The sequence below is a fragment of the Equus caballus genome, chromosome 8, assembly GCF_041296265.1.
Source record: "Equus caballus isolate H_3958 breed thoroughbred chromosome 8, TB-T2T, whole genome shotgun sequence".
Lineage (NCBI taxonomy): Eukaryota > Metazoa > Chordata > Mammalia > Perissodactyla > Equidae > Equus > Equus caballus.
The window spans coordinates 29281691-29306364 of NC_091691.1; the positions used below are offsets into that span (position 1 = coordinate 29281691).

General features: G+C 45.3%; 1 protein-coding gene across 2 annotated transcripts in view; it reads right to left on the reverse strand.

Moving 5' to 3' along the window:
- TMEM132D (transmembrane protein 132D) overlaps positions 1-24674 on the reverse strand; it is a 596559-nt gene that overhangs the window by 99061 nt on the left and 472824 nt on the right. For both annotated transcript variants that reach the window (XM_070275109.1, NM_001433547.1), the window contains 1 exon segment: positions 3118-3261. In XM_070275109.1, coding sequence (XP_070131210.1) covers positions 3118-3261 — 144 coding nt within the window.

A 24674-nucleotide genomic window follows, 5' to 3' on the forward strand; every position in this document is an offset into this window, starting at 1 on the left:
TGCTGAGAACCCACTGCCCTCCTCTGCGGGAGAGCTTAAGAATCTGGCCCTCCCCAGCCGCCTCCTCCTCCAGTGCGTGTGCTTTGGGCCCATTTAGGCTTTGGAAAAGCAGTCTGTTAGGGTGCCTTGGCTTGGCTCAAGGACAAGGAGGTGACCTAAACAGGCCCCATCAGAGGACATCCCAGGATTTATATAGACCGGGCCTAGAAGGTATGCGTTACTTCCTGGTGGATTGGGGGCAGTTCTGAGACATCTGTCTTGCTCCCACAAGGGCACCCTCTGTGAGAAGGAAACTCATACAGAAGAAAGAGTGTCTACAGGTTGGGGGCGGGGCGGAGAGGGAGAGAGAGAATGTTCTCAGGGCGTCTTTTGAAGTTCTGAATAAAACCCCCTTAAGCTAACCTGACTCTCGACTTTTCAACTGTCTCAGCCAACAACTTTTTTAAAATTTACATCAGGGTGGGTGGGGTATCCTGTTACTTCCAACCTTTAAAAATTAACTGCTATTATTGCTAACATCTGAAATGCACCCATTGGGGGGCTGTTGCCTCTTAAAACTCAGCATCCTTGGGAGGCACAAGGTAACATGTCTTCGCATAATTTACAATTCAGCGCGAATGAGTTTTCCAGTGCATTTCCCGAGGGAAGGACTGGATAGGGCTGGGGGAGAACAGGCGCTTATTGGGCCTCCGGCTGGGGAGGGAAGAGAAAGCAAATATAAGTAAAAGGACCAGGGCTTTAAAGGGAGACAGCCTGCTGCCAAGAGATTGTCCAGGAGCCCGCACAGGTGGTCGAGATGCATCTCCAAGGACGCCTTGGCTTTCTATCTCCAGGGCCTCCAAATGACACCAAAATATCACACACACCAAGTGACTCTCTCAACACCCGAGATTCACAGCACGGCACAGTGACAGCATGTGGGCTGTGGGCTTTGATTTGTAAGTTGTGCATCAGGCTGTGGAGCCTGTGGATTGACGTGAGACTGCCGTCGTGAGGGGTTCCATTTTCCCTCAGTCCACTGTATTTCTGAGGGTGATTTCATGAGTCCCAGGAGCACTCACGTCATTCCAGATTTTAGGGCAAAAACATAAGCAAGGCCTTCCTTGGTGACTGGTGTTGTCAATCTAACTCACATTGCTTTGCACAAAGGAGACCATGGGCTCACACTTAGGAAAGGTCCCGGTGATCTGCCAGGATTCCAGCTCTGAGCAGTGTCACAGGGACTGGCTTGTTCTGCCTACTGGTTCTGGTTTCCTCTGCTGTGTTTCCTTCTCTGGCAGGCTCTTTTCTCAAGATGGTACCTAGAAACTCCAGTATATCCTCCCAAGGGTAATGAACAAGAACAGAACAATAGGGGGGCCGGCCCCGTGGCCGAGTGGTTAAGTTCACACACTGCACTTCAGTGGCCCAGGGTTCGGATCCTGGGCGCGGACATGGCACTGCTCGTTAGGCCACGCTGAGGCGGCATCCCACATCCCACAACTAGAAGTACCCACAACTAAAATATACAACTATGTACTGGGGGAATTTGGGGAGAAAAAAGCAGCAGAAAAAAAAAGGAAGATTGGCAACAGGTGTTAGCTCAGGTGCCAATCTTTAAGAAAAAAAAAAGAACAAAAGGAAAGAAAATATGTCTCTAGACAGAGTTCCAGCCAAAGTCTGAAGATTGCATCCCCTTGGCTGGGATTGGACACCGGGTCTCTCCGTGAGCTAATGACAGTGTCCAGAGGGATGCAAGGCTTTGATGGGCCACCCTGAGTCACATGGCCACTGGACGCTGAGGCAGAGACAATACCATTACACTGCATGGATTTAGTGCAAGGATATGGAGGAATTTTCTAGAGAAAATCAGGTTATTGTTATCAGAAGAAGGGCAAATGAAAGCTGGAGAGGCAAAGCATAAAGTCCACTATCGGAATCAGCAGTGTTTCATAAAGCTGTACAACCAGGAAGAAACTCAGATGGATAACATAACTAATTCATAATATATAACCAGCAAAGAGACTTTCTAGAGTATAAAATTACGCACACAATGTTGCAAACCTGAAGCTAAAAAAAATGTAAGCAATAGACCTCCCTCGAGTGTGTGTGTTTCTGAGATCTTCTCTTCCGTGGGTTCACCGTCGCGGTTTCCTTAGTGCTCACCCCGGGCCCTGGCTACAGAGGGTACGCAATAAATGACAACCAGATTGAACTGCATATGAATTCAGCGATAAGAAATAGCAACACCGGGCAGAGTTGTCACAGTCGACTTGAAGGAGGAAGCACATCTTCAACTGGATCTTAAAAAGTAGGAACAACATGGACGGAGCCGGACCAGGCTCAGCGGTCTCTTGCTCTGACCCATCTTTCACACTTCTCCATGGCAAAAAGTAGGCTCTCAATAAATGCTTGTTTAGCGAAATAACAAAGTAGTCCAGTCTCCCCACTGCTTAAATTCTTACAATGATGATCCTTCCATTTGCAGGATCAAATTAAACTCCTTAAACTGGCATTCACGGCTGTCCAGCATCTGAGTTAGACTTACCTCTCCAACTACATCTCGTTGCATGCTAGCACGTGATCTTTGACTAGTGAACTGAGCCTCCGTTTCCTCGTTTTTCAAATGAGGATCTTACCTGTCTCAGAAGGTCCAGACTGTCACCTTGACTGGCACACAGCAGATGCTCCATAAAAGGGAGTTACTATTTTTGGAATTATCATGAACAACAATCTTCCTATATTCAAGCCATGCTGAGCTATGGTAGTTTTCCAAACATCCCATGATTTCTCACCTCTGTACCACTATCTTAATTTGGAGTCACTTGAAAGCAGAGCCTGAGACAAGGATTAGGTGCATGTAGGGAGGTGATTCTTGGCAGCAGGTGTGAGGAAAGCAAGAAAAACAAGGAAAGGACGGGACAGAAACAACAATAAAAGGTGTGTTATTGACCAGAATTGTTCCCAGGGCAGCTTCCCTCCTGGTCTATTTCTGTGCAGTGAGATCTCCTGACAGAAGTGGCAGAATAACCAGAACAGGATGGGGGCTCCTGTGGGACCCAGAGGACCTGCTGGTCAATGAACACTGATGCTGACCTGACAGCAGATTTCTGTGGGGACAGGAAGGTGTCCACTTGCCTTAATTACGTCTTCATCAGACGATCTGCATTCCACAGACTTCAGCAGATCCGTCACGGTGCCGTCCTCCTCCACAGAGACCACCTTCACCGGAACGGCCACCGTCTTCCCCGTGAGGATGGCTGTGTTCAGGATTTCCGCCTCCTGGAAGAGCAAACACACCCTCCATCACATCCCTTCCATCATGCAGACACCCTTCCCAGCCTCCCTGCAAACAACCCAGCCCTGCATCAGGCTCAGAAAGCCTGGCACGCAGCACCAGCCGAGGGGCCACGGTCATCACCCAGACTCCGCAGCAAGAATATGATGGGGAGGCATTGTATGCGGAGGGGGCAGGGGCAAATTTATTAACACTGTGTTTGACAAACCCCACTATGCACCAGGAACTGTTCTCAGTGCTTCACAAATACTGATCAGTTAATTCTCACAGCATCCCAACAGGCATTCGTCTTCTCTCCATTTTGTAGATGGCACAGAGAGGTTTTGTGACTTGTTCAAGGTCACACAGCCCAAGGAGGTGGTGAAGGGGGGCTTTGAACCTGGGAAGTCCAGCTCCCCAGTCCATGTGTTAGCCATTCCAATAGGTCTAAACTCACACAAAATGATTCCAATGCAAGCAGTCAACTGTTGGCAGAGGAGCGAGGTGCCATACCAGAAGCATAGATTAGTAGTCCCCCCTTATGTAGAATGTGACAGGGGCCTGCAGAGGCTGGGAGAGATGCCTCACCCCCTGTACTCTGTCGCTCTGGCTTCCTCTCACTCCCTGCCGATTTTCTAGGCTTCATCATGTCTGGAATGCTATGACGGGTCCAATGACACTCTCTCAGCCGCATCGATGTGACACACCCATGCACAACAAGCCTGCTTGCCCTCACTACTGGCTTTCCCAGCTGAGAACGTCACAGCCCTGGGAGCCCAGGAAAGAAAGGCACGAAGTCTCCCTGGTGGCACCCGACACAGGTGCCATTTTATTTTTACTTCTAGGTGTTCAGTCCTCTTCCAGACTGCAAGCTCTGCGGGGCTGTACCTGCTTCCTGCTCACAGGACCTCACACGGCGATGAGCTAGGACAAACGGTGGGGATTTGTGGAGGGCATGAGCAAGGACTCAACGGGGAGGGAGCGGAACCCACACCATGGCCTGCGTGCCCTCGCGTCTCAGCACTCTCTGCCTGAACCCCTTCTTCTTGGCGCCCGGATGCCTCTGGCTGCTTTTCCCAGACACTGAGCAGCAGTCTTTTCTCTGCACCTCTCCCCAGGGCAGTTACTCGTAGAGAATTCCTGTGGTTTGTAACTGGCAGAGTCCTGAGAGATCGTATGAGCCCATTCTTCAGAAGGAGAAAACTGAGCCCCAAGAATGAGGAAGTGGCCCTCATTCCTCTCTGCAGGGACTGTCTCCTCTAATCACAGGAGGATCAAGGTCCCCCTATAACCTGCAGTCTCTGCATAGCGAGGCTGCTGAGTTCTAGCCTATGACCGAGCTCAATTCCCATCCGCCACATGCCCGTCGAGTCCCTGAGAGGTGTCGCGTCGGCCCCACGCTGAGCTGCTTCTCTGCGTCTGAACTTGTCTGGTCTGTCTTCAGTGGAGCAACAACAGACATCTGGATGGGCGCTGGGAGCTGGTGAGGGGGCTCCCATCTCTTCGAGGCTTGCAAAGATTCGTGTTAATTTGATTTTCATGTGAAGTCACAAACGCCTGTTCAGTAGCACGCCAGGAGAAGGAGTAGAAGTTTATCATCCTAAAATTACATAACTGTTTTCCTTATGTTAACTTTATACTTTATATTTATATTTCTTATATAAGATCTCCTTTATAGGACTAGGTTCGTCTTATAATTAGCTCACTTGGCTTAGCCCTTAGATATGAAACTATATATTTTTTTTCATTACTTTAATTCTAAAAGACAAGACTCCAGCTTGAAATGTTCCTGAATTTCAAAGACCATGCCTTAGACAGTCTGAATATGCATAGGCCTCCAAATGCCCCGTTACCTATGCATTTGGCTTTTTTTTTTTCCTCTGTGGTTCCCAGCCTGATTCGATTTTATTTTGAGCACAAACATAGTAAAAGAATGAAGGGGCAAAGTCAGAAAATGGTGCTACTTCCTGCTGCCCCTGGGGAGGAAGAGGCCACGCATACTTTCCTGCCCCATAGGGTGGAGATGAGAAGGAAGAGTCCACACTTTGGGAAGAAGTGGAAAAACGCTCTTTAACTCGTTGGTCCAAACTGGCTCATCTCAAAGGAGAGAACAGACTGGGGGTGGGGTGGGGATCAGCATCCTGGCTTTGCCGCCAGTTTCAGGGGAAGGAATTTTGCATATCTGTGGTGCAGAAGTAAAGAGCATCTCCCCTTCAACAACAAACTCAAAAGGCCTTTAACGCATCTGAACATGTAGGTTAGCGTCACGAGGAATGGCACTGGGAATAACTGATGAGCAGCTGCAAGCCCATATGTTGGGGTGTTTTCCTATCTGAACAGAATATTCTGCCGACAGGATCTCGGTGAGGATGAGTGACCAAGCTCTTAGGCTTGGCATTTCCCTGCCTTCTCTGCATTTCCAATTCTTTGCTGCCAGAGCCTTCTCTCTTGCTAGCTTTGCTTTCTCCAGGAGGTGGATGGTATATGGAGGGCTCACAGAAGTCTCTAGACAAGAGGTGGACGATGGTGGGAGCCCCTGCACAGCCTGGTCTTGGGTTGAGTTGTGACCTACAACTGCTCTGAGTATTGGGCCTCATCAAGTCCTTGAAAGCTCAGCTGCCTTATTGCCATAGGTCCACCTTCTCACAGCCCCTCAGGGCCTGGGAAAGAAGGGCAGGAGTCTCTTGAGAGGGTTCTGTCTCAGTTCTTACTGGTTCCGCCATGCTCCCTTTCTGCCACCAGGACATTCTGTGCACACCAGTAAGGCCCTCCTGGAGATCGACAGCCCCACAGCAGAAGTGGAGGACTTCCGGAGGCTAGGAGGAGCGAGAAAAGCAGAGGAGAAGCTGACTGTGGTATTGAGAAAAGAGACAACCTTGTAAGTGAGGCCACAGATACTTTTCCTGGGATCTAACACCTCACCATCTATTGTAAGGAAAAGGTAACTGTCTCCGTTTTGCTGGAGGAATGATGACCCGCATCTTAGTTTGGTTCCTACCCAGAAATAGATCCTGGAACAAGGATTCAACGGCAATTTATTTGAGAGGCTCAGGAAACTTCAGTAGAGGAGTGAGGAAGCGATACAGAGAAGAAGAGGCAGCCAGTAAGTGTGTATGTTATGCCAGCTACACAGAGGTCATCTGGAGCTTAACCCTGCAGGGACTGGCCTGTTTTACGAAATACATCATATACTTTATATAGTTCAATATGTTGAAATATATTATGATACATTTCCCTGAAGGGAAATTATGTAAAATACACACCTAAAATTAGTTCCACTGAGGGTCGAGGTAGCTGGGGTATTTACACACCAACTTCTGAGAGCTGTCCTGGGGGCTGACCATTCCCTGGCAGGTCTGGGCAAAGCAGCCTTCTACAGCTTCAAAAAAACCTCCTGACAACAGTGGCGCTTGGCACTGGTCTGGAGCACTCTGCTGCAGTTGGAGAGGAGGGAAATGCACAGGGCGTGGACAGTCTGCTGCAACATAGCTGTGAAGTGATTTATGCCACGGGAGTCTGACAGACTGGAACAGAGTTACAGTGTTTGTTTGTTTTAAACTTCTTCATGCTTCCAGCATCCTGATCTTCTGCTTTGCATCTGAGCACAGTCATTTATTCATATTCACCCTTGAAAATTAATTTTAAAGCAGAGGAGAGGACGATAGTGGATCCAGCAAAACATTACACTGGGGGCCTTCTAAAACATCCAGAAGTTGATCTCTGTGTTAAGAGAGTTTCTTGTTCACCTGACATCCATTCTGCTTTTCTGCCTTCCTACAAAACGCCAATTTTGTTTAAGGCTGTAAGATGCCCAGCTAAAATTATTGCATTTTTTGGCTGCCCTTAATCTGTGACACAGTTCTGGTCCATGAGATATAAATGGAAGTCTCTTGGTGAAGTTTCAAAAAAAGTTTGTGAAAAAAGCAGATTCTGAAGGTTGTTTTGCATTTTCCCTTTCCTCCTGCCCACCATGCACAGCTGGTGCAAGAGTTGGAGCTCTATCTTGCACCCCAAAGGTGAGAGCGTGCAGTTAACAGCCATGTGTTTCCGCATGGCACGGTGGTTAAGAGCAGGAATCTCTTGGGGGACTTCCAGATTCACATCTCACCTTTGACACAACCCACTGGGTGACCTCGGGCAAAGTACTTAAAACCGGTTGCCTAATTTTTCTCAACTGTAAAACGAGGCTATTGCTGGTGCCCACCTCTTGTGTTTGCCCTAGGTTTAGGTGAGTTAATAATTGTGGAGTGTTTGTAACACTCCTTGGTGCCTAGTAAGTTCTCTCCAAGCGTTTGATAAATACAGAAACATGAGCAATGACTGCACTGGAGTGAACAGTGTCGCCCCCAAATTCATGTCCACTTGGAACCTCAGAGTATGACCTTATTTGGAAATAGGGTCCTTGCAGATATAATTAGATAAGTTAAATGAGGTCATACTGGAGAAGGGTGGGCCCTGATCCAATGTCTGGTGTCCTCATAAGAAGAGAAAACACAGACGCAGGGAAGACGCTCTGTGAAGACGGAGGCAGAGATGGGAGTGAGGCGTCCATAGGCTGAGGAAGGTCAAGGATGCCAAGAGCCACCACAATCCGGAAGAGGAGGGCAGGACTCTCCCCAGGAGCCCTCAGCGGGAGTGTGGCCCTGCCAACACCGTGACTTTGGAGCTCTGGCCTCCAGAACAGTGTGAGAAGAGATTTCTGTTGTTTGAAGCCACCTAGTTTGCGGGGCAGTGTGACAGCAGCCTCAGGAAACTGGCACAATGACTGAGCCCCACAGAGAAGAACCTGGATGCTCGATGCATCGTCACACCCACCTTGGACCTCTCCCTCCAAACATGTTTGGAGAGAAGACTAAGATGTTGCTTATTCAAACCTTTTTTTCTTTTGTTCTCTTACTCACAGATAATCGCAGTCCTATCTGATACAACCTGGGAGACGTCCTCGTCATTTTTCATAGATCTTAGGCTGAAAAGAGTAAGTTAATTGCCTATTGTCCCTAATGAAAAAAAAAATTCTTTGCCTTCAGTGTTTGGAGATCATTGGCCATTTTAATGTATGGTTCTGAAGTGACCCCACGCATGTTAAATAGATGAACGGGGCTGGGGGAAGTAAAAATAAATGCAGCGTTCACTGCAACAAGTGCTTCCCCTTAAACAAAAGCATCATAGGGGTAAGCTTCGAGCACCCCATTAGGACGATTAAAAAAAAGGGCAAACATCCCATAAAACAGATAAAATGGAGCGCAAATGGGATTGCCGCTCTTCCCTGAGATGTGGGAAGATGGGCTTGGGGTCAACATTAGCGAAAGTTGGAGGCTCTTCCGATCCCCGCGGCTGGCAGCCCATCCCCTCTCCTCAAGGAGAGCGTTTCACATCATTTAACCCAGTGAGACAGGAATCTGAGATGGGCATTTTGAGGAATGGAAATTAAAGTGAACTGGCACACTGAGCTTGATTTTCTATAGACCTGCGCAAGGGTAGCGTTTCTTAGAGGGGCTGCTAATGAGGACATAGGAAGAGGGCATCCACTCTCCGGCACACAGGATTCGAGTGAAGGATTGAGGCGGATTTCCTTACAGTACTTTCTAAAGGGAAACAATGAGTCACCGGGATGGACGGCTTTTGTTCTGCTGGCCTGACTCTTTTTGGATAACAGGATATTGATTTTCCTTTGGAGACACTCTCCCTTCTCCTTTAGACTGAAAATCAAGACGCTCTCCCGGGCCCAAGAGCAGGTGGGGATCTCTGAAGCCACAGCCGTCAGGTCTCTCTCCCTGGATCTGGGTTTCATTCGAGGGGGTGAGGCAGGAGCAAGAGCGCTTGGATCACATTCATCTTGTCAGTGGCTCCTGAGAAGTTGGTGTCACTGGTTCTGGTTCCTGCCTGGTCAGCTATTTCATCCATGTTCTTTCAATAAATCCCCTTGTAGATGGTAGATCTTACGTTGTGTTCTCACCACACGTCATCATCATCATCATCATCATCATCATTATAAAGAGCACTTTGGGAGGTGATGGAGAGATCTATGGCCTTGATGGTGGTGATGGTTTCATGAGTGTAAACTTATCCTTAAACTCATTGAGTTGTACACAGTAACTATGGACAGCTGTTTACATGTCAACCACACCTCCAAAGTGGTAAAAAAACAAAAACGAAAAAACGTATCCAGAACCCATTTCTTTTGCTTCTAAAGAATCCTCCCTAATGAAGTTGGCCAGGAAGGTGGTTAGGTGAAAGCATATTGCTTCACAGGGTCTTCTTCTAACTCTCATTGAGACGCAGACTCCATATTTCTTTAAAATTATCAACCTGAGTTCGCCAATTTGCAAATTGGATATTGCATTAGTCTGAATTCTCCCCAAATCAGAGCCTGTGACAAGGCTCTGGGTGGACTTCATTTGCAGGGGTGGGGAGAGAGGGGGTGAGGAGACGGAGACAGAGAAGGAGGAAAAGCTGACATAGGATGTGTTGTCCCGTTTGCAACCATGGACCAGGGGAGGTCTATCCTGCAGGGGCCTGGCCTGCTACTATTGTCTGCCTGCAGGCTGGAAGCACGCATTCCCTCAGGGGTGTAAACTCCACACTGGGGACAGGCTCCCAGGATGTCAGAGAGGTTTTCTCCCTGGGGCAATTGTGGATAGTTGTCCAGAATGATTTGAGGTGGGAACAGGTCAGGGAACTGCCCAGTGCAGAGGAAGTTCGAGGGCATGTGACAGGGAGCCAGAGCCAGCAGCTCCAGGAATGGACTCAGGTGTTACAAAGTTGATCCCATGTCAGGAGAGAAATTTCCCATGATCAAGTCTGGGGTGAGTATTTTATTTACTTTTTGAAAAAGGAACACACCTGGCATTCTTGTTTGCATGGAGACGCGTGGCCAGCGTCTGCACTAATATACAGCAGGTGTCAGAAGTAATGCTTCTTCTCTCGTCGGCTCATAACACTTGTAGAGACTGGATGCTCACTTACTAAGACCGCATCAATGCCCCATTGAATCAAGGACACAAACATGGTGGCATCCCCACAGGGCATCAGGAGAGGAAGAATTCGCACACCCCGTGTCAAGGATCCACATTGACAGGACTGACACATTTGGGGGCTGATATTGCACCCTTCGGGAACACACTTTAGATCCACCTACAATTTGCAACATTCTTATTTTCTTCCTGACACTTCTGCAACTTCCTGTATTACCAATATTTGTTTTATAAAATATGTGTTCCCTTTCTCACCCCATTTGTCCACTCTTCAAAATTTCTTGGAAACAATGTTCAGCTTGGGGAAATACTGCATGAGTCAAGGATCTTAGTGGCAGACAACAGAATCTGCACTAGCTCATTCCATTAGAAGAGGGCTTGTCAAGGAATATCGACCAAGCCCTGCATTGTTGACAGGGTTGAAGAAACAGACCCCAGACAACCTCCCAAGATCAACAACGCCTGGAACCACAGAGCGGGCCCACCGGGGACTTACTGCTTCTGCCATGATCAGGAAGCTGACAAATCAGGCAGATTGTTCTCGAACCTCATTGCCTCTCCCTAATCTCAGGCAGCCCGAGGGATGGCCGAATCCTTCCTCTTCCCCACGTTGGAAACAAAGCGTCACACAGATGTGTCCAATTGGCAGAGACTAAATTACAAGCCTAAACCCTCACAGACACTTTGCTCTCTCTCAGGGGAGGCCGAGGAAAGGAGATTTTTGGAATTTACCTAGAGAAGATGAGATTTACACAGTGGGAAGCTATAAAAATGTAGAGAGGATGCCTGTTGGGCAGCTACAAATGATAGTTTTCCATCACAAATATCAACACTACATGCTCTGGTATTTTCCTGACGTTAGAAGTACAAAAAGGCATATTCTGCTACGTCTATTAATTCTCTTAAATTAAAATTTTATAATATTGGCATTATTTACCCTTTGCCTTTGACCCCACCTCCAATGACACAAAGAAACAGTACCTTATCCTTCTTTGTCCATAGCAGACTGAATTCTAGGACATCTAATGTCAAATGGATATAAAAAGTGTGAACTTAGATTTTAAAGCAAAATAAATATAAATATACTGCTTAGTTAAAAATGGATGCCAAGATCAGGTACAAAAGTGATTTTTTTCCTCCTGCCACAGTATATCATATTTAAAGATGATACTTAAAATATGGGGAAAAACCCTCAAACACCTCCATGGCATGGTTACTGCCCAATCAGAAGAGAGGCCTGGCCAATCAGGCTGGATGCTGATGGGGATGCTGTGCAGGCAAGTTTGAGCTTTTGGCAGAGAAAGGAAGACTCGGCAAATTTCCATTTGCTCCTCCATATTTTCCAGATCCCTTGCAGTTAGGTAAGCCATATAAATACTCCTAGCCACTCAAACGTGAGGGTCAATGTTGTTTGTTACTTCTGGGTTGAGGCAGTAAAGTTCTCACGCAGCTACCATTCTTTCTCATCATCTGCCCTGACGACCGAGGAGGCTGCATCTTCCAGATGGGGCAGCTACAAGATGCAGAGCCTCTGCTGGCCTGGTTACCTGAGTCACTGTTGGAGAAGAACTTCCTACTGGCCCATATAGGACAGGTAGCAGGAGTAATAAATAGACCTTCTTTGTCGTAAGGCAATGAGATTTTGGAGCTACTTGTCACCACAATACAACCTGATCCATCCTGACTAATACACAGGTATGAAAACTCAAAATTTCCTCCACGTGCTGGGCGCCTGGCCCTTCATCTCCTGGTCAGCTGCCCTGGTTTCTGCTGTGACGAGTCGGGCAGACCCAGCCCAAGGCAGTGTGGACACCCAACTCCTCTGCAGCCACGCTCTTCCTCAACGTGATTTCTTAACTGTCATTAATTTCTTAAATCTTTTCAATGCATTTCCCAACAAAGATCAATAACCTAACAAATAGAATGATGACTCATCACCCTGTCCTTGTCTTTGGCTTGTTCGGCCAAGCTCTGTCATTCCAGCCCCGCCACCTGCACCTCCAGGAAATAACAAACACTGCAGTGATGATGGGCTGGGAGTTTCTCATTCATACCACATTAAACCGAAGAGCTATTAGATGACCAGAGAAACACTACATCTCATTAGCGATAATGCTGCATCCCTATAAATACCCTGTGTGCTTCTTTTAACAAGTGGAGAGCATCAGTCAATTTGGCATCTGCACTGCCAACAAATGTATAAACCACTCTGCTTTTTAAAGTACATCAGTTGCTGGGTTTAATGGCTGTGGCGCGGTAGGAAGAATTATTGCATTTTAGCCGCCATTCCAGGGAAAATAAAATTACCCTTCCACCCATGGGGAAGCGGCAAGATATCACATTGCAGAGCCCACAAGAGGCTGGCGAGAGCTCACGCCTTCTACCAGTTAGGCTGTCTTCTGGAAGCCACTGAAACGCAAGCCAAACTCATAGTGCTTTTTCTTTTTTCTGTGAATTTAAAAATCTTATCAAAGTTATGCATTGTTAAATATTAAATTTATGAAAAGGTTTATCACAAAATGCCACAAAAGACCACCCCATCCCCATTTTGTTCCCCTCAGGCGACCACTTCCAACTCTTCTAACTATGTAATAAGGTTTTTCTCGCGTGTCTATATAATGTGTTATACTACATTTTCTTGATATAGTAGATTTAGACATTATCTACTGATTTTCTGGTATGACAAATGACATCTTCTCTCTCCATTCTATTTTCTCTCCTTCCTCAGTCAATATAGTTATATTCCTGTTCTGGTTCTTCTATTGGCTATATTTACAATTTTAAGCAAACATACCTCTGACCCAGAGATAATGTGCTGATTCCTGAGCGGTCTAAAGAAATGTCTGTAGATTCCTTGTCATTCCTCCTAGGCAGAGGTGGATTCTAGTTACCCTCACTTTCAACACAGGCTGGCCTTGGTGACTCACGTCTAAAGTTTAGAACACAGTGGGAGTGACGCTCTGTCACTTCTGAGGCTCAGTCATAAGAGGCGAGACAGCTTCCACCTGGTTCTCTCTCTGGGGACAGTGGCTCCGGGAACTCAGCTACCATGCTGTGAGGAAGCCCAGGCCACATGGAGAGGCCACCTGTGAGGGGTCTGGTCCACAGCCGTGGCTGAAACCCAGCATCAACCCACCAGATGTGTCAATGAGGAGCCCTCGAGATGACTCCCCGACCCGAGCAGGAGCCACCTCGCTGAGTCCTGTCCAATCCCAGAACCATGACAGAAAAACACATAAATGACTGTTTCATTATGCTGTGGCGTAGTTTTTCTCACACACACGTTATGAGAATATTAGCTCTGCTTAATCCTCCTGCAGCTCTTTCTACCATGTTGACCTCCAAGCTTTTCTCATTTCCAGCTTTTACTACTATACTCTCAAGGTCGATAACATCTCCAGTGTGTCCTGAAATATAATGAAACCTCCCATGCTTTGCACAAAGGTCACATCTAAAGGTCAAAAGCCAGTAATAGATCTATTGTACTCATACAAATATCGTTCGCCGCGGAGCAGAGTTTCTCAGCCTCGACACTATTGATGTTTGGGGCCGGAGAATTCTTTGTCATCAGGCTCTTCCGTGCACTGTGTATATTTAGCAGCATCCCTGGACTCAACACACTAGATGCCGGTAGCGTCCGTCTGTCATACAACCAAAATGTCTCCAGACTTTGCCAAATTTCCCTTCGGGGGGCAAATCGCCCCCAGTTGAGAACCCCCGAGGTAGGGCTAAATTGTGTACTAAGATTCCATTTCCTCTCATTCTAATATTCATGTATCCTGGGGTTACTGATTGAGTTTCTCTTCTTCTGCTTTTCACAATTCACCTTTATCATAACCTTTATTTTTGTCAAGCTCTTCACCGACCTCTCCACTCTCATGGGGAATCTCCCCGGCAGAAGCTTCCGTGCTTCTGTTCCAACTGATACATTCTCCAGGCGTACTGCAAAAATTTCCTTTACTAGATTCAGGGTTTGTTTTAATAAACATACGCGCCAAAGGATGGGAGAAATTTAAAAACTGCAGAAGCAGGAGGGAAATCGTCGACTTCATGTCAGGAGCAATTACCGACTCCATAGGGCTCTGTGCAACTAGAACTTTGTATGTAGTAGATGTACCTTCCAAAACTGAAAGTGAATACATTTTAAAAATCATATTTTTTGTACCAGAAAGCCTTGTTATTAAAAATGATCCTAAAATAGTAAGCTCAAGACTCAACTTAAATGCTACATCTTTCTTAATCTCTGCAGGTGGAAATAATCAGCATATTATTGTTTATTAGAGATAAACTATATTTATATAAAATAAATATGAAGGCATTCGAGCTGGAGTGAAGAATACCAGCTCTGGAGCCAAGTAGCCTGGCTTTGAACCCCACTTTCTATGCCTTCCAGCTCTGTGACTCTAGGCAAACCAGTGACGGCACTGTGCCTCAGTTTCCTCATCTGTACCACGGGGATTGTAAAAGTTCCCACGTTGTTGGGTTGATGTGAGGACTGCATATGTGGAAGGGACTTAGAACTATGTCTGGCGTGTGATAAGCAAAACTGCATGTTAGCATTGTTATCATCATCCACCCGGTCTGACCTCAGGACCTCATCCAGCCGTGTCTACCACCCTGGGAGCAGGGGTGGAGAAAGGGGGCCCAGTTTGAAGGAGGTTTACATAGCTAGGCGACCTGGGGCACCTATGTAAGCTTTCGGGTGCCCAGTTTTCTCATCTTGAAAGAAGATCTAACCGAGATACAGTAGAAGCCTGCTTTAGCATTCCCTGCACAGCCTGTGGGCTCAGGCTGCCTGGGTTCAAACCTCAGCTTGGCTCCTAACTAGTTGTGTGACTTTGCAAGTTACTTAAATTCTCTGCACCTCATTCTTCTCATCCAGAAAACAGGGTTCAGGGTTTGGGTTCCAAACAGTGTCTATCTCAGAGAGCTCTTGCAAAGAGCAAATGAGTTGATGCATGCAAAGTGTTAAAACTGCGCTTGGCATTATTAATTCTCAATGAGGTTTGTTATATTCGTAGTATCATGCAATACATGCCATGACATATGTATTCAATATGTTACTGGCCAAAGATGAAGCAAGAGAGAGAGGGAGGGGGAGACAGAGAAGGAAGAAAGGAGGGAGGGAGGACAGATGGAGGGTAGGCAGGAGGAAAGGAGGGAAGGAAGGAGGAAGAGAAGGAAAGAGGGAGATAGAGAGGGAGGGAGGAGGGAGATAACCTGCCCTGCCCTTCAGTGAACTGCGGCTGTGTCCTGGAGTGAGGCTAAGACTGGCGGCAGGAATTTGCTGTTCCCTCAGTCGTTCTCAGCACTCACAGCCGCTCCCGGTGTGAGCGTCTTACTGCACTGATAGTAACTTTAGTATTAAACATATTTTTCACACACAGGCTTCCTGTGCATAAGCCAACAACTTTATCTGGTGCTCAACCGAGGAACGACGATCTGTTTCGATGCTGGAGAAAAAACTGGAGGTTTTGAGGCTGATAGACTGTATTTATGAGTAGTTTGAGGAGTGTTCAAGGGTCATGTTGATTGTGTGTTATTTTCACATCATGCACTCACTTTGGAATCTCAAATCCTACATAAGATGGGGCTCCACTGTCACGTGCAGTCAGCTCCAGCTCAGTGCCTGGAGCATGCAGGCTTGCAGTAAGAAACGTCTGAGTGAAACGCAAAATCATGAGTTCTTGGCCACCTTCATTCTTCACATCAGGTTTGTTTCTAGAGGAAGCTTCTGGGAAGGACCACAGGGCGATGCAGGTTGGACCTTGAGCGTTTCTACTCATTTCCACCTCTCCTATGGGAGTTTTCAAAGCCTCCGGGTAAGAACTCACGTGGCATCTCAGGAGACAGGGCAATTCTCATACAGTTTGCTCTTGTCTACAGTGGCACCATTTCTCCGCCAAGACAGATGTCCTGGGACACGGTGTCGAAACTATGGTTTCAACTTGGGGCCTGGGAAATGCTGATGGTAGGTGGGCCAGGGTCTCACACCTGATCAAAAGTGGACAGTTTTAGCTCCGTCTAAGTGTTGCTTTGTAGGAATGCAGACCCAGGTTCACACATTTCCTGATCTTTTGAGAGAAGCCGAGAATCAATATTTTTATGTGAAATCTGATTTTCATAATTGGCTCACCTTTTGTGAAAACCACTGGGAAGCCTGAACAAAACACATTTACAGGTTGTGCTGACCTACAGGCTCCAATCTGTGACCTCTATCCTAGTAGATAACAATCATACTCACAGTGACGCCCCTTTTGGACACAAAGGGGGAGATTTTGAACTCTTGCCTAGTTGTCTACACTCAAGAGCGAGGTGAGATTTTTCCCAGGACCCAGTTCATTCCTCCAGGTCACCCCACGGCCCCTGCTGTCTGGGAATAAGGCCTCCTTTATTCTGCACCACCTGAAGGAATCTCCTGGGATCACAAAGGCGCTGCTTAGTTTTGCATAACTAATTTAAAATCTTATTTAGCATCAAGTTTCAGAATTAAGAAGCTAAGTGACAGCTGTTTAATTAACTCCTTAAGCTGATTAGACAGCATTACTGAAATCCCCTTGAGGAGGAATTTATAACTGTGGGGAGAACCTGGGCCTTGTTACTGCCACTGTTTAAATTTAGTAAGCCGCTAAAACAATCGACCAAGCAGTCTTGACATTCTCCAGGATGCGGTCAAATATAGATTTTTATTTATTACATTAACTGCTACCGAAGACTCCAGATCATAATAATACAAACTTCTTTTGATCTGCTAAGCAAACACCCTGCATTAAAAAAGGCAAAAAAGGAATCAATGGGGAGTTTCTCAAAAAGCCCTTCACGATGTGTATAACGCCCGTGTGTTCAGTGTATTGTACGAGGAGAGGGCTTGGATTAACCCTTGGGACCCACATAATGAGCTGCATATCCCCCTCCTGATTAATAAGACAAAGGTATATTAACGAGTTTAAGACTTTAAGCCAATTTTATCCTTAAGATTAGTGTTCTTAAAGTGGAATTTCCAAGGAAGAGAGGAAATCACAATATTTGCCTGACTTTAACTGGGAGTCTGAGGCTGGCTGGACTTCCCAGCACCAGAGAAAGGATGAGAAATGAAGGATTTTTTTTCCCTTTTTAATCGTTGGCTGGGCAACATTGGGCAGACGGCAACAAAACATGGAATAAAGAGAATGTCAATGACCTGTAGTCAGAAAGAGAGACTCAAAGAACACATAAACTATCACTCAGCCTAAAGCTTTTTAGAAAGAGGACGAAAGTTTAGAGTTAGAGTTAGAAAGTTGGAAAGTTAGAGGTAGAATTTAGAGTCCGCGTTTTAGAGGGCTATTTCCAGGAGGCTGGGGTGAAGTGGTGTGACATCCAGATATTGTGCGCTGGTTTTGTGGCTGAAAATTTCAGCTCCTCACTCAAGATATAGAGATGCTGGTTGTATTTTCTTGATCGCTTTATTGAGACATAATTCACATATCATACAGTTCACCCATTCTAAGTGTACAATTCATTAATTTTTAATATAGTCGCAGATGTGTGCAACCATCACCACAGTCAATTTTGGCACATTTTTTTTAAAGATTGGCACCTGAGCTAACAACTTGCTAATCTTTTTTTTTTTCTTGCTTTTTCTCCCCAAATGCCCCCCAGTAGATAGTTGTATACATTTACTTGTGGGTCCTTCTAGTTGTGGCATGTGGGACGCCGCCTCAACATGGCCTGATGAGCGGTGCCATGTCCGTGCCCAGGATCCAAACCAGCAAAACCCTGAGCCTCCGAAGTGGAGCGCGCAAACTTAACCACTCCGCCACGGGGCCCGCCCCCAAGCACATTTTTATCACCTCAAAAAGAAACCCTGCAGCTCTTCCCTCTCCTCCCCCACCTACCACCTTCCTCCAGCCCTAAGCAATCACTAATCCACTTTCTGTCTCTAGGATTTCCGGTTTCTGCACATTTCCTAGGAACTCAATCATGCAATATTTGGTCTTTTGTGACTGGCTTCTTTCATGAAGCATAATGTCGTCAAGGTCCATCCATGCTGCAGTGTGCATCAACTCTTCGTTCCCTTTATGGCTGAAGAATATTCCTCAAGTTGTAGAGTTTTCATGTTTCCATTTTGCAAAGGTCAATTCTTCGGATGCTGTTCACCTCAGAGTTTATAAACTGGAGCTCTGTGGACTGAATCCAGCCCATGGATATGCTTTGATTCGATTGTACACATTTAATTCTTTTCAATTGACATAACATTTAAAAATTGAGAGATACGCAAAAGTCTGCATTTGGTTTCTTTTGAAAAATCAGAAGTTCAGGCAATTCTGAGGCATCCTTCAGTGGGCATGAAGTAGTGATGTCTCTCCATGTCACCACAGTCCACTTCTCTGTACAGCGTGGCTGGTCGCGGGAGGCTCTGAATCTGGGATCCCTGGTGTAGATGCTTCTGGACTGGAAACGTGTGTAGTTCAGCAGAGCCAGCATACAAATGCTGCCCACTCCCAACGGCTAAAGCTAAAATGTAGAAGAAACCTTAAGGACACCAGGGTAAGTACTTGGCTTCATTTATAACTTTTTTTTTAAGCAACCTCCTCTTGGTGTCAGAAATTACAAATCCAGTGATTCATTGCCTTCCTGATAAGAAAAGTCTGAGGCTATAGCAAAAATGCTGTTGAGTACACTCAACATATATCAAAGATTGACAACTATGGATGTTGATGATGGCTCTTGTAAGACACTTATACAGTCATGAGTTGCTTAATGATGGGAATACATTCTGAGAAATGCATCGTTACACGATTTCATCATTGTGTGAACATCCTAGAGTGCACTTACATGCATCTTGATGGTGCAGCCTACCTCACACCTAGGCTATATGGTACTGATCTTATGGGACCACTGCCTTATATGTGGTCTGCTGTCGACTGAAATATCGTCCTTTGGTGCAGGACTGCACTTCATTTATAGCCTCCAAACAGCAATTCCATGACACTAGGCATGAATATTTAATTTGCGTCTGTTGATGGAGTCCTCATGATAGCGAAAAGTATTTGCTCTTTGAAACCGAGGGAGTTTTTGCCTGTAGCCTTAACTAAACGGGCTGTCAGCCCTTTTCTCTATCACTGCAGAAAAATGCATGTCAAATTGTCAAAGGCAACAGAATTTTCTGTAGGCTGGGAGAAGCCTGTTGGTTTTAGGGTACATGAAACTAAGGAATTAATTCAATTGGTATGGAAAGGACATACAAAATTAAGAGACATCAAAGGGCTGCTCCCAGACTTCATTTAACGAAATGGGTGCACCTGGAGTGAGTCTTGTTTAGAATCTCAACCCTCCAGAGGGACTGTAAGTGGTTCTGAGTCCTTTCCTGACCCACAAGCCGCAAAGATGTCAGCAAGACTTATTGGTGGGGCTTGGAGCCAAGTCTTTACTATCTATGCTAATGAAGATTCAGTGTGTGGCTAGTTCCAAATAGTATAAAGTTCGAAAGTCATTTGCAATTTGGCCCTGGAATACATCATGTACTTTTTCTTTCTTTCACCAGACAACTTCTTAATTACGTTTTTCTTAGGCTAAGGTAAAAGTGAATTTGCACGTCTTGAGTTCACACTAATTAGGAAGAGGGGGCTGCAATTCAGATGATTCCGAGAGGCGGTGGAAAGTCCCTCTGAATTTCACATTGACCTCAGTCATCTGTGCACTGGCTTCGGCCCTGTCGTGGACTGGCTGTAGGAATGCTTTTCAGTCTTCTTCCCGTTCTGGGTGGGGGGGGTTGGGGGTGGTGATAACTTTGATCGGAATCAAATTAGTATTCGTCTCTTCTCCCCCAGCCTGAGCCTTTATAGTGCTGTCTCTTGGTACACAGGCCTATGATTCTGTGATTCCTAGGCTGTCTTCAGACCACGCTGAGTGAAAGACAGATAAGGGTCATGCGGCCCCTTGACCTTGATGAAAATGATGATAGACCCTCCTTCAGAAGGAAGGTCTGTGATCAAGCTCATGGACACTCATCTCATGCTCACCTGTCTGAAAATACAGAGAAACGGGTGCTCCAGCAAAGCAGTTGTGTCTTCAGGGTGTTTGTGGGGCCACGTGACCATGGAAAACCATACCCTTGGAGGTGATTTCATCCAGTCCTGGGATATTCATGTTGTGTTCATTCCCAGATTTACGGCTCCAGTTCTGACCTCTTCCCCGAGCTCCAGACTCAGATGTTCTCTCATCTGCTTGACCTCCCCACTGGGGTATCTCAAACTCATGGGGTCCAAGGTAGAACTCTTGATGTCTCCCTCAAACCTGCTCCTCTTTCAATCTTCCAAACAGTAAATCGTGCCACTAGCCACCTGGTTGCTCCAACCAGAACCTCAGGAATCATCATGCATTGTTTTCTTTAGCTCATCCCCATGTCACATCCATCCATCCATCAAGTTAGCACTATCCCAATGTGTTCTGCAAACGCGGCCACTTCCTTTTACCTCCACTGCTATCACCTTAAATCAAGCCACCGTGATATGTAGCCACAGTTATGAAAAAGCCTTTGAAACCACCCACCTAATTTATTAGAAATCTCTTTTTTTCCCCTATGAATTTATCGCCTGTTGGACCACATCAGAATATAAGCTTCAGAAGGGCAGAGCTTCTCTGTTGCTCCAGACTCAGCCGAGAACTAACTGCAGGAGCCACCGTGTGAGCTCTGACCTGCACGTCAGAATTCAGTATGTCACATGCTCAATGTAGGACTCATCAAGTCCTCCTTCAGTTGCTGAAATCCCTTCAATCAATTTCCATTTTCAACAGATAATCTGCATTATGGCCATGTTCTCTTTGATATTTTGTTCCTCACTGAAAGCTAAACATATCATTGGTGGATCCTTGTAGATATCTCTAGCTCTCCACATTCACTGGCTGGAATTGGGAAATTTTGTCACATTTATAAAGCTTGAAATGAAAAATGGAGTCAAATGTTTAAAGCGACCAAATTTCTTTGGCCTCTGTCTAATTCAGAGCAAGAACATAAGTGAGTGTTGCTTCATTCACTGGGATAGCTACTCTATCAATACCTTGTGTGGCCATGATCATTACTATTTTTACTTAATTAAGCTAGGCGTTGGCAGGAGCATTCCCACTGATGTGCAGCCAGCAAGCATCTGCTGCTGATCAGTTCAGCTGGTCGGAGCATGGTGCTAGTGAGTCCTAGGTCACGGTCAATAGCCACCTGGCTGTAGGTTTGCTCAAAATCAGCAGGCTGAGATGGTAACCCTAACTCTGGCCAACAGCTTAATACTTACAGGAGAAAACATGGATATATCACGGCCCAATCATCTTGTCTTCCTAAGGTTCTGGGCCCCTGAGGTTGGGCTCAGAACAGTGGTTCTCGACCACAGCTACAGAGCGTAATCCAGCAGGAAGAGCTGAGGAAGCATACCAATGCCAGGGATCTGCCTCAAACCAATTATATTAGAATCTCTGGTGAGTGAGACCCAGACATCCGTAATTTTTTATATCTTCACAGGTGATTCTAACCCAATGGTTCTCAAACTTAGCTGCACATTAGAATCACTGATGGAGATTAAACAATACTGATGCTGGGTTCCATACTCAGAGATTCTGATTTACATGGTAGAGCTTGCAATCTGGACCTTGGGAGGTTTGAAATCTTCCCAAGTGGTTCTCATAGCAGCCTAGTTGGAGAACCACTGGGAATTATCTTTGTCACTTTGAAAGTGATGGATGGTCACTGTCTTTAGTGAGCCAAAAGTGCCCTCCACTCTGTTGGACCTATCAATCACATGCACACACCAACATGGCCAAGATAAAAGACCCGACAGAGAGGGCATTGGCAAACCACTGCGAGGCAAAAGGTTTACTGCTCAATGTTTAAGGAGTGCTAAAAGAGAGTGATGGTGCCATGGAGTAAACACAGAAGCAAGGGGGTGATGCTCGGCACAGAGCGAAATTCAGGAGGCACTGTGCACGCTCTGACTTGCACGTCAGACAGAGATCTGGTCCAAAGACTCCAGGCTGCAGTTCCAGTGAGGCAGGCTGCCAGCGCCCGGCATTACCTCACAGCTCCAGCTCACGATTCAGCTCCAGCTCCAGGATCTTCGCCCGCGAGGGTTTTCTCTGATCACGGATCTACCATTCTGCCCCCCAGGTCCCCAGCTCACAACCCCTTCCCCATCCATTCCACATTACAATGCCTCCTTTTTCATTTCTGTAGCACTTACAGTTTGAAATTATCTTATTTTTATATTTATTTAGAAATTTAATTTATTGAAGATTATTAAAATGATTCAGAAATAAAAATGATTAAAATTATTAAATAATTAGGTTGAATTATTTAAGCTTTTTAAATTGCCTCCTGCCCTAGACTATAAGACGTAGGAGCAGAAGGACGCTCCGCGTCTGGTTCGTGGCTCCGATGCCATCTCACTATGTTGTGGGGCACCGTGTCGGCGCTCAAGTATTCTTGAATGAATGGATGGATGAATGTAACCACAGTTTTTAGAAAACAGGTTTTCTTTCCTTGAGATATTCCTCTTTTCCATAATCAAACCCCAAAACAGTAATTCATCTTTTTAAAATGATGTTGCACTGTAGTGGCTTTGAAAGCTCTTATATCCCACCTCATTATAGGATACATTTTTGGTGAGGGCAGGATTGAGTCTATGAAATATGCTTCCTAGTATATTGGAGAAACTCTGAAGTACACAAAATGATAAATTTCAGTGTAACTTGGGAGAATAGATTTGAATCAGAAACTGATATTGTTAATTTTTTTCTACATGACTGGGTCTCTGTGTTTCCACGGGTCAGTGGATTAAAATAAAAACAGTAAAGTATATTTAAAAAAAATCACAACCGGGCCAATTTTTGGAATGGATGTTCTAAGCAAAACAGAAAGAAAGAAAATTACATTGAATGTAAATGGATAGCATGACTTTCAGACCAAAAATCTTTAACGAGGGCTGTAAAGAGTCTTCTGTTTTCCTGACCATTGAGTCGGAGATGTGCCTAAACGCAGGTTTTGAGATGTAAGTTCTGCCAAACTTGCAGCAAAATACGACTTTAGGATTTAGGCTATTGAGAAGAATTCATCAAAGTGATTGCAGAACAAAATAAATAGCTGCATAGCTTCTGTAATGCAATGCAGGAAGGATGCTAAGAAAGTAAAGAATGGGAATGAAAATAAGGGGAAAGCAGGAAGAATCGGCTGCTGGTCGCTGCAGATCTCGGGAGGTTTGGAAACATGGAATCCGAGAAGCTATTGCGAAGAGACAGGATCAGTCTTGTAATAATATTCTGAGAAACGACATTCAAGGAAAGGCTCCAATTCTTTCCCATCGTGGGCTCTGCAGCTACTGTTAAATACGTAATCTTTTCAGACCGGTTCCAAGAGAAGAGATGTTAATGCGCACTCTGTGTGTTTGAGAAAATAAATCCAGGCTTGGCTTTGGCTTTCAAAGCATGTGCCTTGAAAAATCTGCATTTCTCCCAAATCTGATTTATAATGACCCTCAGTCTTGTTCTCACCTGCCCTGAACACAAAATCAGTATTTCTTTTCTGCTTCTTTTCCAAAAAGAACTACATTTCATGAAATTTCCTATTTTATCGAAATCTCTTTAAAACACCATAGGCACACAGAATCACAAATTCATAAAGACTGTCAACACTAACGACATCTTATGTTAATTGGATAGGTTTTTAATAACTGATACAAACAGAAGTACTATTACGGTGGGTGAGAATAGTGATTTTTATTCACGAAGGCAATCTATGTGGGTGAAATCCATTATCTTAAAAGTATTTTGATAAGGATAACTCTATGTAGAAAGGGCTATGCATCTTGTCTGCAATTGTTAAACTCCATTAAACATGCTTCATAATTAGTTGGCCAAAGTCTCTCATTAGATGCACATTAAATGTGTATTTAAGGCATATTTGAGACACTCCATTAAGAGTGACACAGTGAGCTTCACTGCATAACTTTAATAAAAATTCTCGTCAAATTAAAACTTGAATTTATGGTCACTCAGTCTTTCTTTGAAAATGGAAAATTGCATTGAATTCTTTTTCTTTTTCTTTCCTCCACAAGGGTCCAGGCCCAGCCATGTTACCTACTTCATAAGTGCTTTATTTAGGTATAATTTACATAAAATAAATTCAACCATTTTAAATGTATACTTTGATGAGTTTCACTAAATTTGTACAATTGTATAGCTGTCACCACAGTCCACTTTTAGAACATTCCATCACCCCTAAGAAGTTCCTTCATAACCCTTTGCAGTCAGTCCTGAATCCCAATCCATGACTCAGACTTGCTCACTAGTTTTGCATTTTCTGGAAATTTCATATACGTGTGATCATACGAACAGTATCTCATCTTTTGTGTAGTTTTCTTCACTGAGCATGATGTTTCTGAGACTGAGCCATGTCTTTGTGTGTATCAGTAGTTCATTTTTTT